General features: G+C 35.4%; 1 protein-coding gene across 13 annotated transcripts in view; it reads right to left on the bottom strand.

Annotated features, from left to right (window-relative positions):
* ZNF236 (zinc finger protein 236) overlaps nucleotides 1–15,912 on the bottom strand; it is a 94,466-nt gene that overhangs the window by 38,063 nt on the left and 40,491 nt on the right. For all 13 annotated transcript variants that reach the window (XR_008575905.1, XM_054816964.1, XM_054816965.1 and 10 more), the window contains 7 exons: nucleotides 15,560–15,785; nucleotides 13,445–13,717; nucleotides 11,821–12,024; nucleotides 8,504–8,648; nucleotides 4,928–5,188; nucleotides 4,430–4,680; nucleotides 3,664–3,765 (listed from right to left, as the gene is read on the bottom strand). Coding sequence is in view for 12 of the 13 variants with exons in the window: in XM_054816964.1 (XP_054672939.1) it covers nucleotides 3,664–3,765; nucleotides 4,430–4,680; nucleotides 4,928–5,188; nucleotides 8,504–8,648; nucleotides 11,821–12,024; nucleotides 13,445–13,717; nucleotides 15,560–15,785 (1,462 nt within the window). In the remaining variant the exon portion in view is untranslated. The remainder of the gene's footprint in view (nucleotides 1–3,663; nucleotides 3,766–4,429; nucleotides 4,681–4,927; nucleotides 5,189–8,503; nucleotides 8,649–11,820; nucleotides 12,025–13,444; nucleotides 13,718–15,559; nucleotides 15,786–15,912) is intronic.

Below are 15,912 nucleotides of genomic sequence, written 5' to 3'. Positions count from 1 at the left end.
CTAAACTTTGCATCCCAATTACTCCTCGTGAAATGACAAAATAAAAAAAAGTCGCCTGAAGAACAGCGATGCAAAGCTTTATGGTGATAAGTGGGCTGCTAATTTCTATTTTCAAATACATTTTAAAAGCACCTTCATGGAAAAATGGTATTCCCACTATAGTTGATGAGAACACAAAAACCCAAGCCTCAAGAAACTGATGCAAAAGTGATGCCAGTTCCATGCCCTACATAAAAAAAAAAAAGGAGGTAACTATTAAATGTACAAAGAAACAGCTGTCTAAAAAAAAGAAAAAATTTTTTTTAGTCAGTAAGTAATTTTTGCTAGGTAAGAAGGCAAAAAGAAGCCACTATATCATGACCTGTTTCACTTCACAGTGTTTTAATAAAAGCAATTATTGACATCCTGAAAAACTGCAACAAATCCTCAGGAAGAAAAGTTCTGAATTTACAGGTATTCTGGGACAAACTGAAGAAAGAAATACGACTTCTAAAAGTAGTTCTGGAATAAATATAAACCAATGCTGTAACAGGAATATAGATGATGCATCCCCATTTTGCTCAATGCCTAGTACGAAGGTCAATTTCCACTCAAAATTTTAAAAAGATCTGACAATTTTGAGCATGCTAAAGGCATTTGCTACCACCATACTACTACTACAGAACAGCAATAAAAAACCCCCAAAACCAAATACCAAAATCCAGATGTTCAGTCTGAGAGAGACAAAGAAATAAATTTCAGAATCTTTATTTTCTGCTCTTGTTTTTGTCATTATATATTGTTTCCCAGAAGCTTTTACTTAATCTGCAAAGAACAGAGAGCATCTTAAGCTCTGCATAACGAGGGGAGTCTGTTACTACAAAGTCCTCTAAACTTTGGAGGACTTTGCCCTATTTCAGTACAAGTAATCTCTTGCTTTTCCTTGGCTTTAGGACATCACCCAACCTATTTTTGTTAACAAAAGTTACTGAAACAATAGAATACTCTGGAAATCAGTTTACTAGTGGAAATATGTCTTGCACATGCAAATCAGAAAACAACAGTATAATTGTTCATAGCAAATACCGTATTTTAGTTTAGACAAAACTCAAACTCTTTACTGACAGATCATTTGAATTCTAACATTACAAACCTATCTACATGTTTGAACATGTGCAGCTCTGGGGGTCAGTGACCAGCAATTAAATGTTCTGCAGGTTTGCTTCCCAGGCAACTTTTGGAACCAGCTGAACAGTACTGACTGTAATCAATGTGTAAATAGTTACTGAAAGAATCAGAATTCCAAGTCCTGAGATTACAGATCAACTTCTTAGGAAAGCAACACAGCAGTCTGATGGCAAGGGTGTATTTGTATGGGCTACAGAATAACAGTATTTGGACTTCTTGTAGTTTTTCAAGATCACTCTCCTATCACTGCTAACTGAATTATTAACATTCAACCATGCCTACAGGGAGACTTTAAAGGAAGAAAAGGTGACATAATCTACATGAAAACACTTTTGGTGACAGATCATATTCAATAAGACAAGGACATTTTCTGATAAAGGATCCATTTGGTTGTTCTCACCTCCCTAAAAAGTCTTCAAATGAAGATGCCAGAATATGTAAACTACAAAGAACACTGAAGACCTTTTGCTCAGTCTTTAAATCTAGCTCAAACGAATAACAGATTATGATACAGCAGCACTCTAATAAGATCTGCACTTCTTTACAAGTCTGAATGTATCAAGAAGAAAATCTATCTGAACAAACCAGAAATTCTGTAGAAGTATTACAAACAAACCTGAAAGAATAAACAAAGTTCTGACAGGTCTGTGCAGACCTGGAGATCAGCCTCGTCTGTCTGAAAGGCAAAGATTTTCTTTTTTTCTTAAAAAAACGAAAAAGAAAAAACAAAAAAACCTACTGAAGATGTTTTAAAACTCCTGCGTTGTTTTATTAATAAACACTGAGACAAAATATTTTAACGAGAATACAGCCTATAAAAATCAAGGAGAAAAAAGACATAGTGTTTTAAGCTTGAATGTTCTGCCTAGCTGATAGGAAAAAGAAATTAGGAGCATGAAGCACAGATGCAGACATAGGGAGAGGGTCGACCAATTTAACGCATGCATCCGCGCAAATGCTTACCTACCTGAAATTCAAAAATTTTGAAGGGCTCCAGGATCTTCAAGGAAACTTCAAAGAGTTGGGAATCTGTGGATGAGATTCCAAGTAGAATAGGAGACATCTTATACAAATGAGACTTAAAAAAACCCCACACCACAAATGTTCTGATTCTCTGCACCAGTTTTGTAATGTACCGATGATCAGCCTAGATTTCCGATGATGAAAGAATTGTTTTGTGAGATCTAGAAGAGTCTCTCCCCTCCCCAAGAAATCACTCAATATTCAATATTTATTTAATGGAGAAGATACACATACACAGAAACTGAAGTCTAAATAAGATAACGCAACAAGATTTACGTATTGGATTTTCAAATTCAAAGGAGCTGTAAAAATCCAAACAAAAATTGCCACCCCTTGAGAGTAACACAGAGTGAAAGGTTGCACTTTTTTTCTGTAGTCTCTTTTCATTCATTTGGAAAACTGTAAAAGGTAACTGATTAAATAATCTATAGGGTTTTAACAGGACCTGGTTCAGTCTTGTTTAATAAAGGCAGAGACTTTAAATTTTTTTCTCAGTTACATACAAAGCAGCACAACCTAGAGAATTCAAATCTGCAACAAATTATACTATTTCTTCACAGCATAACGCAACTTAGCACAGTCAATGATATTTTTACAAAAGACGCCATAACTTAAACAAGGAATGAAATTAAGAACGGAGAAGCTTAAGCAGATGGACTACCAATTACTGGTTACCAGTTATATAAATATTATTTGCTGGACACAGAAACAAGGAGGAAGAGATCAACTGGTCAGACAACCTAAACAAATGAAAACCCCTTGAAGAAACCCCCCTTCCCTGGCCCCTCCCCCAAAAAACCCAAAACAAAACTAGTAGCTTCATATCAAGCAACAACTCAAGAAACCCAGCAGTGAAAAGCAAAGGAATACAGTCATTTCTTCATTCTCTGCAGGCTACATAAGGCGTACACATATTTCTCAGGGGTTTTTTTGGTAATATAAATTAAAAAAAGTTCCCAAATCTTTACAATCTCTTAATTTGTTACTTACATAGCTTTATAAAATATAAAAGGAAACTGCTGCGGTTAGGTGAAAGTATGATTTTTACGTGATTATATTTAGCACTTTCTTTTTCCATAATGAATCCCAACAGCTACTCAGTCAAATCTTACACTGTGTTTCTGATCATCTCATGTTATGAGCACATATATTTACGGGTAAAGTTGTGTAAACTGCCTACTGGCACAGAAATTTCAAACACAGTCAAGGAAAGAATATGAAATGCCTGACTATAAACCCCATACTGTAATGGCTACACATCGTCTCATAAAAGCAAAATCCATTTATATTTAAGTATTCAAAATATTCTACCAAATATAGTTTCAAAATAGTAATTTAAAAAGAAGTTTTTGCAAGTTCTCTGCATTGCAGTTACTTTGACTATGGATGCCCACTTTTGAAATGCTTTATGATAGCTATGCTATAAAGCCAGATTTATAAAAATTACTTTAAAAACCTTTATTTATTACTAACCTTGTGATAAGCCCTGTTGATCAAATGGCTGCTGTGTTATAGCCTGTTGTTCAAACTGAGTGATGTTTTCCTGCAAAGCATGCTGGGATGTCACAAATCTATCTGAAATGGGGAAAGGAAGAGAAAAAAATAAAAAAGGAAAAAAAATAAAGAAAAAAAAAGATATAATTAACTGGATAATACAGTTGTTCCCAAACCCCAACATTTTATAGTCATTTGAATTTTTGCTGCATTAAAAATAAATAAAAAATTACTAGCTGAATAGGTATTTACATCTTTGCTTATTGCAGGCTTTATACTCCTCTAGCACTTGCTAACTCATGACACCATGAAAAAGAGCAAATAAGCAAAACCAAAATACTTTGTTCCACTATTACTAATATAGATTAAGAACATGAAATATTCTCCCACAGGTATTACTTCTTAAGCAGACTATATAGCAGCGCTTTTTAGTAATAATAGAGGTGATATGGTAGTTTTGTGCACATAGTGTTATTTTTCTGTTTATTTGTTTTGTAGTTTTGTTTGATTCAACTAAACAGTGTAAATCTTAATCTTTTTACATTTTTAACAATAAATCTAAACAGCAATGAAAGAAAGAAACTGTACAATATATTTTAAGTAGTTAGCTTTTACTCCATGTATTTTTCTAGTTGTTTACTTCCATTGTCTTGAAACCCAAATCATTGAAATTTGGGAATAAAAAGTTATCTGAGAACGTGTAAACTTACCTCATTATAAACCTTCTCATATTTCAAATACTCACCCTCATCTTGCTCTAAAGGCTGATCAGCCAATTGTTGTTCTAATGCTGTTGCTTCTGTGCCTACTACTGGCTGCTGGTCTAACTCTAAAATAGCCTGCTGATCTGTTGTAACAGCTTCTGACTGCTGTAATTCATCACTTTCAATCTCCACTTGCATCTGTGTAGAAACATGAATGCTCTGCTGATCTACGGTAGAATCATCTATGGAAGCCGACTGCTGATGCTGCTGAAGTTGCTGTGCAAGTTCGTATCTGCAAAGAAAGGTAAGAAGGTCTTTTTATGGCTTCAGTTATCCTAACTATTTATCTGAATAAATTTTTATTACACACCATAATTTACTATACCTTCAGAGCTACCTAAGTATTTGCTACCTGTAAAACATAAACATCCTTATTCAATTATTAGCATCTGCTACAGAGCAAAGCTGCCTTACCAAGTATCTTTAAGGAAGACATATTGAAATGCACTGAAGGATTCATATAAAAATTGTAAACGTACCTATGAGTCTTCATGTGTTTTTTACAGTTTAGTGATGTTTTGAATGTTTTTTGACAATACGGACACATATACGGTCGAAGGTCGTTATGGATCCCCATATGTCGCCTGAGGCTACCACCAGTAGTGAAGGCCCCGTTGCATATAAGACACTTAAAAGCTTTCAATCCAGTGTGTGTTCTAATATGTGCTTTCAGAACTCCAGCTGACACAAAACCTCTTCCACACTGAGAGCACTTAAATGGCTTTTCACCAGTATGTGACCTTTTTAAGAGAAAACAGAAGTTAGATTTAAGAGTTTGATTTACAAAGTTATTAAAAGACTAAATTTTAAAACGAGCAAAATAAACCAAAGTAAGGTGACTGCTGTACGGATGGAAGAGGCCTCAGTTAACAAAATCCAGGAAATCAGCTTTAATAAATTATATACAACCTGCATGTCATCACCGGCAGGGCTAGAAGCAATACTGTCTGACAGTTTTAATTATATTCAACAGTCCAATCTCCTCGGATCATATTTTGCCTCAATTAAAACATCTGGGTTGAATTTTTCCATTCCAGATAATATACTAGTTCTTCAGACTAGCGTATTATCATGTATTTTTCCTCAATTCAGCTAAAACAATGTCCACAAAAGCTTGGACAAAAATATATGGTCTTCCTCATATTATATACTACTACTATGTTTAATAATGAAACTTTTGGGAAAAGAACTGCGTCCATCCTGATTATCCCCTGAACAAGGCACAGTACAACCAGTCTTTCAGACTGCTATGTGAAAACAAATGAGGAAACTCTCTCACCTGTACTATCAACACATCCCACTCACTATATCCTTCTTTGCAGAGGTGCGAGAGGAGTTTCCCCTTTAGGACTACATCGAGATATAAAACAGACTGAAGGACAGGGTAGGAAGCGGAGCAGAATGCAATGAGAATTTTAAGGGTTATGACTATAGCATCCCAGGAGTGAGAGTGGACTGTTTTTTAGCTGGGATAGAGTTAATTTTCACAAGAAGTTGGGAAGGGACACAGCCAGGATAGCTGACCCAAACTAGCCAAAGGGATATTTGGTACCATATGAGGCCATGCCCAGTATATAAGGGGGGGAGCTGGCCAGGGAGGGCTGGGCATTGGGTTCCCCGCGGTAAGCAAATTGCATTGCATATTACCTGCTTTGTATGCTCTTTTATTAGCATCATTGTTGCTAATTCCCTCTCCCTTTGCTGTCCTATTAAACTGTCCTTATCCCAACCCCCAACTTTTACCTTTTTCTTCCAATTCTCCTCCCCATCCCATCATGGCGTGGGGAGGAGTGAGCGAGTGGCTGCATGGTGCTCAGCTGCCAGCTGGGGCTAAACCAGGACAGAGAGCTAGGAGGAAGGCAATGTGAATGCTAGGAAATGGAAGATAAAGGGAGCAGGATTTTATAAAAGTGGGAAAAGTTAGGGATGGCTTATAATTACAGTAGCCTTAGAAGCCTATGACCACCACATCAGATGCTATAATAAAGAAGTGTGACAGATACCAAAAATTACTGTTTTGCTACCAATACACATCCACGGAAATCAGTGGTAGGGTATCCCAACCCTTCCTTGGTGTGCCTGTGGGAGAACCTAGCACGCTACTCTGTCACTGCTCTATTGAAAATACCCCGCTATAAATTTCCCCCTGCTTTGGAGAGGGAAACAAGCTTTCTAAGCAATGATCAGCATCATTCTGTGAGGACAGACTGACCACATAAGTGTCAAATCTAGTAGTTTAGGTATAGCAATGCCAGCTTACAAAGAAGAAACATGGAAAAGTTTCTAATTCCTCTACAAAACACCAAACAAAGCCAAGCTAAGCTAAGGTTCACTCAGTACTCTGTTGCAAAGATCAATCAGAAAGAAGCACAATGGCAAGAGATTGGTATCCCCAGCGCATCTTTGTATTTTCACTATGGGAGAAGAAAAACGGGGATGTACATAATAAGTAACGAGGCTTTTTAAGATAGCTTATTCTGAGCTGGAGTACGTGTATACCCAACAGCAGAATGAATTCATGCACAGGCACTTAAAGAACAGAATTTTCAAACAGAAAATGCATTCTGACAAGGGAAAAAAAAAAGTGAGTATTCAGTGCATGTAAACCAATTGTTTAACTAATAAGCTGTTCATGTTCTGTGTAATTAAAACATTTTCAATTTCCATTCAAAGGATCCTGACAAAACTGTGAAAAAAATGAACTAGGTAAATCAGTCAACTACATTTCTCTAACACAAACGAGACATGAAAAATTATTAATCTAAATAAAACTAAACTACATACATGCTTCAGTAAAATATGCATAATTTTAGCTTATATTTAGTCTAAATAAGGCCACCTTTAGGCAGATAAGGCCCTCTTTAGTAACAACTAACATTTTAATGGTAACTAACCATTGACAGTTACACTGTCTAAGAAAATAAACAGACAAGTGTGAAATACAATTAAAATGAACTGTTTCAAAGAAGGACAATGAAGGTGGTAAGGATGCATGACCAGCAACACTTACTAATTCAAAGTTATTTTGATTTAAATCAATCCCACTTGCTTGTGTCTATAAAAGACAGTGAGATATCTAGGTAGGATATTACAAAAGGAAAAGATGTGATACTGCAGGACTTCCCCCCATCCTGTTAAAACAGCATACAGAAACCAAGAACTGTTTCAAGCCAGTCCGAGAACCCACCAATACAGAACTTGATTTGTAAAGAGAACATGAGGAACTCACCATGATTTGAATTAGAGAGAGCGAGAAAGTGGTACAGAGCTTACATTGCAGAAACAAGCAAATTTCCACCTGCTTGTCTGGAAGTTTTCCTTAGATCCTAGTAATGATCTTTGGTGGGTTTTTTGTATTTTCTCCAGTTATTCAAAGTTTAGAAATCAGGGAGCAACGTTTGATAACTTAACTAAATGTCAAAGCTTACTGCCTGTAAAACTGCAACCCAATCTAACTTTGAAGCTAGCCTTTCTTTTGAAAACAAGGTTGATTAGTTTTTTTGTTCTGTATGCTGTTTTCTGTGTACTAAACCTAAAAGAATTTAGTCTTACATTGTAATAGAGTAAATGTTCTTGGGGATCAATTTTTTGCTTGAAGTTTAGTTCAAGTTCCATATAGTGAGTGTTTGTTACAACCACAAGATCATGGAGTCACAGAAGAATTTAGGTTGGAGAGGAACCAGTGGAGGTAACTAATTTCCTTCTCAAAAAATAGCAGTTTCATACAAAGCAGATGATCTGGAGTATGCAATTACAAAATTATGACAGGAATTCACATGCAATGCTTGCTATTTTCTATACATACTTTAGAAAAAATGAATCCAAGTGTTAATAAGCTAAATTGCACACTAAACACAACCACTTCTACTGCTAGGACTGCACGTAGATATCAATTAGTCCAAAGTCTCCTTCAACTTTACCAGTAAAATCAATTATCAGTGGTTCACTACTTAGAGATGGTAAAAATAAGGTCTTTTCAGCAAATGCTATATAATTTTCATGCTTTTCCATAAATTTATTACATACATTTCCTTTCTTCTTTGCATTTATTTTACCTGATGTGCTGTTTAAGATGACAAGATTTTTTATAGGCTCGATGGCAATAAAAACATTTGTATGGTCTGTCTGCATCATTCACAAAATTATTGTTAAAATAATTTTGGAAGAACTGGCTGTTCCTTGGGATTGGCTGGATAAGACCTGCACACATAAACACACACAAAAAGTAAAAATTAATTGGTAAAGTTATTCCAAGTTTGCAATAGTCTGAAGAGCTAGTATTTGGGAAAAAAATGTGACTTTTAGTATGCAAGAATGTAAAGAAAATGAGCATATTTTCAGTACTTATTTAAAATTATGCATGCATCTATTTAGCATTATACATATTATATTGCACACGCTATCTTAGTGATAGCTCTTCTTTTATCCATTAAGCCTCACATATCCAAAATAAGCATTAACTTTAAAAAAAGTTGCAGTTACAAATTCACTGCTAATCAAATAATATTTTGCTCTTCCAACCTCCACCTTAACAAAATGATATTTTATCAGTGTACCTCAGGTATACATTATAACTTGACAAATATTTAGTACGCTTTATGTGAAAAGTACAAAACCCCACGATATATATCTGCCTTTACTTAAAGGATAAAAAAAGTCTATTAAAAATTGTTGTATTTGTACATCATCTACTTTGGCTAATCAGTTAGTCTTGCTAATTCTCTGTGCACCTCCAAAAAATTATGGGAAAAATAAACCTCAAACTAACTTCTTTAAACAAACACTTTATACACTGTTCCTTGAAGTCAGTCAAGTGTAGTTTTGGAAAATCAGTTAAAAGTTCCTGCTACTACATGTCCAACTGCTAATACAAGAGTATCCTGTCTCAGAAGCAGCCAACAGGAAAAAGAGCATCATCCCAAACACTGTGACAGAATGGGAACAATAGCAGACTTCTCAAGTGAAAAAAACATCACCATCATTCACACATCTGTGAACTCAAAAGCACTCATCACAATACTAATATACAGGGCTGAGGGAGTGATGCAAAGTTTCAACAAATATGCAAAAGAGCCCTTTATGGTCCTAAATATTCACCACAAAAGCTTTTTATGCCATAGTTTCTTTCTTCAGACTGCTTCATCTAGCATGCTATGTTTCATATTCACAAGGGAAAGCCTGAGGGTTTCTGCTTACTTCCAAATGTAATTGAAAAGAGCAGAAGACAAGGAGAGGGAATTCTCTCAATTTTGAGAAGACATGTCAACAACGTAAAAAGAACAAGTTTATGTGTATATGTATGTTGTACACATATATATTCATAAATACATATATACCAAAACTTGTTTCACCTTCCACAAGGAACTCAGTCGGTCTAGTAAAAACATTTTCTCTCATAAAAAAAAAGCCAAACAAAAAAACCCCCACAAAAAAACAAATCCCAAACTCCCACCAAAACCACAACCCTACTTTCTAAATTCCTTCTGGCATCCTTCTGTGACGGTAATTAGTAGTAGCGTTCAGGAGATGACACAAGTCTTCCAAATCAGAAAAGACGGAACTCCGTATGACAAACACTCTGTTATTTTTGATCATATAAAAGCAGAATAATTCAGTTAATGAATGCTACCTGATTAACTTCTGAGTGTATCCCAGGTTACAATGGTTCTGGTCTGCAGAAGCACTGCAGAAATTCCTAATAACATACATAACAGGACAGAAATAACAGAAATTCCTAATAATAGACTTCCGAACTATATACTACTCTTCAAATCAGATAAATTAAAAATTTTTCTAAGCTGTTAGAATAGCTAAAGGTGGCTCTACACTCAATACAGCAAGTCACCAGAATAGTTCTGACTTCTATAAAAAGGTGTTTTTCCTCCCATCAGTTCCATCTTTGGAACCACAGCACATGCTAGAAAAATTACACTAATTTTTTGCAATTCCTAGTCAATAAATACCATCAACTAATGGAATAAAATGAAACAAACATTATAACAGGTAGAGAAGAAATTGCAGACTTTTAAAATAGACTTTAATACAGACTTTGAGAGTAATTTAGACTTTTCTTAAAAAGCAAAATATATATCAACATTTTTTTCTTTTCATCGAAGGTGCCACTCAAAGATTAACACTAGTACAGAGCAACAATACTGGTTTCTTGACACCTCTACAAGAAATAAGATTTTTTTCTGGGAACAGTGGAAATACGTCAGTGGGTTGAAAAAAATATGACATCTTCTAGAAAAAATGATGGAACTTCTTAGCCTTACATTAAACATTCCATTATCAGCAGAGTTCAGGTGTTATCAGTACCAGTAGGAAATAACTTTTATAGTATTTCTTTTTTGTTAGTATTAAATTTTTTCCCCAAAAAACCCAGAATTTCACTGCACAGATCTTAATTGTATTGAAGTGCTCTTTTCTTTAAAATCAAGAAATAGGACTGTATCTGTTTCCAGGGTTCACTCAAGCAAGAAATATTGTGTGATCTGAATATCTGAAGCTGTCAGCTAAGTTTTGTTGTTACTCTGAAAATTTAAGTTTCTTATACCTGATACCAAAAAAACCACTACTCTTGCATACAGTAACTCTTGGAAGCACTGAAAGTAAAAGGATTTTTAAAGAGTGATAAAGATTTTAGGCTAAAGATATTACCAATATATAATATTCTACTGTATAAAGATGACTACACAACAAAGCAGGGGTTAAGCAGACCGGTGAGTCAAACCACGAGTAAACACCTTGCCCGCTACGCTGACCTCTACTGGACAATATATATTGCCTTGAACGAGCTGTACAACAACTTCCCTCCTTCCAAACAGTGGTTTTAGGTAATGTTGTTAACAATTACTCTACAACAGAATTAAAATAACTGTATGAATTCTCTATAGCATGTTCCAGAATTATTCTGCCCTTTTTTGAAATATTACCACCAATGATTACCACTAATTCAGTTGAAGTCACAATTATACCAAATATACTAAAATCATATAACACACCAACTCATTAATATATGTAATTTGAATAAACATGATCATCTCAAGAAGAATCTAGGTCAGGAACTGTCAGTTTTTTCTATATCAACAGTCTAACAATAGTTAAGCTAAACTCCTCTCCTAACGTAATATAAAAACGCACACTTTTTTTTCTGGTAAGGATTATACAGTTTCTCAAAAGACTACTCTTATTAATTCTAGTGCAAGCAAACTATAAAATACAGCACGTTTCTGAAGCTGATTATTTCTGATGACTTATTTCAAAGTGCATCTTTCTAAGTAAGCTCTGAATGTGTTGGCTTGATTAAACCGGGACCTATTTTCCAGTGAAATCCAAATTTCAAGAGAGCATGGATTTACTTGCTCTTTACCTAAATCAGTTATGAGTATGGGCTCTTGCAGAGGAATGTCTGGTACTGGAACACTCGTCTTTCCTACTCGAACTTTTGCAGGTTTACGTTGATGTCGCAGCTTTCTTAGTTCAGTATGTTTAAAATGTGAAGCAATATGAGTTTTCCGGTGGCCTGATGTTCTAAACTTTTTGTCACAATGAGGACAAGCAAAAGGCCTAACACCTGCAAAAGATCAAAAAAGTATTAGTTTGTGATTTTATTTCCACTGCCCTAGAAATGTAGCTTTGGAATACAGATTGTATTTTCTGTATTTTCTTTTTTGTTTTCTATCAGTGTTTATTGATAAATAGGTTTTCAAAACAGATCCGTAAAACCCAACCAAAGCAAGCTTGTTATCAGGAAACTGGATGATGCAGAAACGACAGCAATTTTCAAAGGGTTCCAGAAGCTATCCTAAGAATTGCAGATAGCAGGTCAAATATCCTTCCAAAACTAACTGTTAAAAAACTTTGAGAAAAAAGAATCAGCAAACACATAGACAAATGATGTATAATTGGAGAGAACAGAGGAACAGCGATGTGACAAAGTTTAAAGAAATTCTAGATTGGTCTCTGAAAATGTCAACACTTTGATGGCAGTCAAAAAAGTATGCCCATGGGAATTATTAAAGAAAGACTTTTGCAATGAAAAGTCTGGCAGAAATCTCTCTTTGGAAAGGATACAGGAGAACTTGGTAAGTTACAGAGACAGGAAAAGCTAATAAACCTTCAGCTTTTGTTCAAGGGGAAATCTTGGACTTAGAAGGCTAGGAAAACGTGACTGGGTATTATGAAGAAAGCTCTATAAAACCACAGATGGAAAAAACGCACAAGAAACAAGAAGGAACCATTCTTCACAGTACAGTAACTAAACATCATATGAAACTACTGAGCAGAACATTTAAAGGAACATAAAGTATTTTACTCAACGTGTAGCTCAACATGTGAATTCATTCTATTAGGTTATGCTAGTAGTAAGTCCACCAAGAGCGGAAAATTTATTTTTCTCTATGAAGAGGATATAAGTTCAGTCACAGAAAAACAGATACTGAAGACATCATATATGATGTAAACAAGAACCATATGAATGGATGAGTTTTAGGGTATGCAGTGTCAGATACTGAAAACACCAAGCAACACTAAAACAGGACATAACCGAATAGTCCTGAGTGATACAGTGAAATTATCAAAAAGTGTGGGGAAGAGGAGGGAAAAAGAGATGCAGAATAAAGATGACTGGCGATAATTAAAATCAGAACTCAAAGTCTAAGAGTATGACTCTCTAGAGAGTATGACTCTCTAGAAAGCACAATTAAATACACTCATGATAGCAGTATTAAAAAGGAGCAGCAGCTGATACATGATCAGAAAACTAAATGTCCATGTCTTTTGTAAGAGCCCAAACAAAGTTCAAAGCCATGAAACACTAGAAAGTTATGACAAAAAGTTAAGTTCATTATATAAGACACTAAAACCACTTCGTTCTCTGATAGATATCAATAACATGATAGATATCTCTACAATTTAAGAGCTTCACATTGTCTTTTTTCATTCAAGGTCTTGCCCACATCATAGAAAACACAAAAGCAATTTTGAGGCCTTACCTGTATGTAGACGAATGTGAACTTTTAAACTCCCTGAGGTGGAAAAGCATTTCATACAAAATTGGCACTTGAAAGCTTTAATGCCAGTATGTGTTTTTATGTGTGCTGTAAGAGTACTCTTAACGGCAAAGGCGCGGAAACACTGGGGACACTTGAACGGCTTCTCATGAGTATGAATGCGAATGTGGCGCACTAGATCACTTGGTTTTTTAAATTCTTTAGAGCAATATGGACAAACATGCCACCTTATTCCATTTTCTTCACGTATAGAACCTAAAATAAGGAACATCAAAATGAATGTGTTTGAAACATTTTAACAGTTATTCAAAAATTCCACTACACCAACACCATTATACAAAGCAATCAAAACACAAAAACATTTTGCCAAATAGATGCCATTACAACACACTTGGTAGACAATCAACTTCTCTATCAGATACATTCTACTTCACAAAAACAGTGATGGACTGGAATGACAAAAACAAACCCCAAGAGAATCTGGTTGAAATTCAAACATTTTTATGCTACTGAAAAGGAAGAAGGTGTGGAAAAAAAAAAAAAAAGGCTACAAAGTGGCTGACTTCATAGAATACAAAGAATGCAATTTTTATGCCACTTAGAAATACGGGATGTAGGTCTAATGCAATATAATATACCAGTTAACTTATAAATGCCATATCTAACACAAAATTATCCAACAACGAATATAACTCCTCAACCATAACCACATCACACCAATTATTGTAAGTACTAAACACTCATCTAACTAACTGGATGAGATACATTATATGGCCCTCTCTTCCGCAAATTCAAACTTAAATTACAATTTATACATTTTTAAAGAAACAAAAAATCCTTTAGAAGTCCTTCTGAAAGATTTACAATTTAAGGCTACTTTTTCACAAAAGTTGTTTTATGATCCAAGAACCTTAAGATCTGCCCTAAAGCAACGGCATACCTTTTCTCAACAAAAACGATAAAAGAAGCTTCTAAATGCTATCAGGGTTTTTTATTGAGATATGAAGCTCAATATCAAGTATTTGTTCATTTAAATTAGTTAATGCAGTGGTTTTTTCTGTGAACCACCTGAATACACTAAGCTTATGTTATTTTATCAAAAAATAAAGGCAGTTGTGTTTGACTGTACAGCAGCGACCTTTTATTTTTATTTGCCGTCAGAGTTAGAGAGTTGTTACTGTTACACACAAGGAACAAAATAGTTGTTATTATTACCAGAGAAAAAAGTTAATGTTAATTTTAGCACAGTTATGCTGGACAAGATGAGTTTTCAACTTTGGATCAATTTCTGCATCCCTTGCAAATTAAAAAGCAACAGCAATGTCTCTCTGAAGTTACTATGGACAGAGCTCAATGACTGCTTATTATAGAGCTGTCTCCACCAGGCCAGCCATTAAAGTATGATGGCTATACCTGGAACAAAACCATTTCTAGCAACTTTAAAGCTTGAGCAACCTTAACACTAAAGTTGCATTTAAGCACAGAGACAAAATCCAGACTTGCATACATGCAACACAGTAAGGAGGTGGAATATTAACATGCATTTATGGTGACACTATCAAATCAATACTGCGATTCCTAAACACAGGTGACACACAGTATTATCCACAATGCCAATCTTCATCCTTCCCTACATGGTCTAAATCAGTGAAGACCAGCATCAGGCAGCAGCACTGCACTTCTGCCTCTGCGAGGCCTTGCTTCCAAAGAGGACGAGAAGAGCTTGCAAGAACTCTCTGCTCCGGGAAACACCATGAAAACACAATCCTCCTCAGAGAAGGATGATGGGAAAAAGAGGGTAAAAGATTCATATTCTTTCGGGTTTGTCCTCATCCAAAAACTCCACTGATCTAAATCCAGAAGATTTAACAGTGTAACTTCACTCAATGCCATGCTGACACATTTTGGTATCAGTATAATGAAAGTTATAAATGTTACTATTGTAACTTACACACATACTGTATTTTAGATAAATGTAGGTGAAGTCTGTAACCGATCCACAATACATTTTGGGAAATCCCTTTATAAAGCCATCAACACACCCGCACATACTGTAGACCTTATAGGACAAAAAGTAGCAAGCAGTGGCAACATTACCAGGTAAAAACGGTGATTTTTTCTTAATAACCTTTTTTTCTTTTTTATCCAGTTTATCGGTACTCTCTTGCTCCTTATCTTGTTCTGCATTAGGGTCAGCCTGATGATTTGAGAGAGTCTGGACGTCTGGGTTCTGATCCTGGGCCCCAGGAGTCTTAGCCTGGCTGCAGTCAGTGGCATGTGCAGAGACGGGAATTGAAGACAACCCACTGTTCTCTAAAGCTTGCTGAAAAAGAACAAAAAACTCTGAGATTAAGAAAGAAACATTCCACAGTTGCTCCAACTTTTCTCAAACAACTACTTAGAAGATACAATGCAAATATAATGAAAGGTATTAAACGTCTCAGCCTCCC

Source organism: Grus americana, chromosome 2 (genome assembly GCF_028858705.1).
Source record: "Grus americana isolate bGruAme1 chromosome 2, bGruAme1.mat, whole genome shotgun sequence".
In the NCBI taxonomy this organism is placed as follows: Eukaryota; Metazoa; Chordata; class Aves; order Gruiformes; family Gruidae; genus Grus; species Grus americana.
Note: the sequence above shows the minus strand (reverse complement) of the source record. Positions and strands in the feature narration are given on the sequence as shown.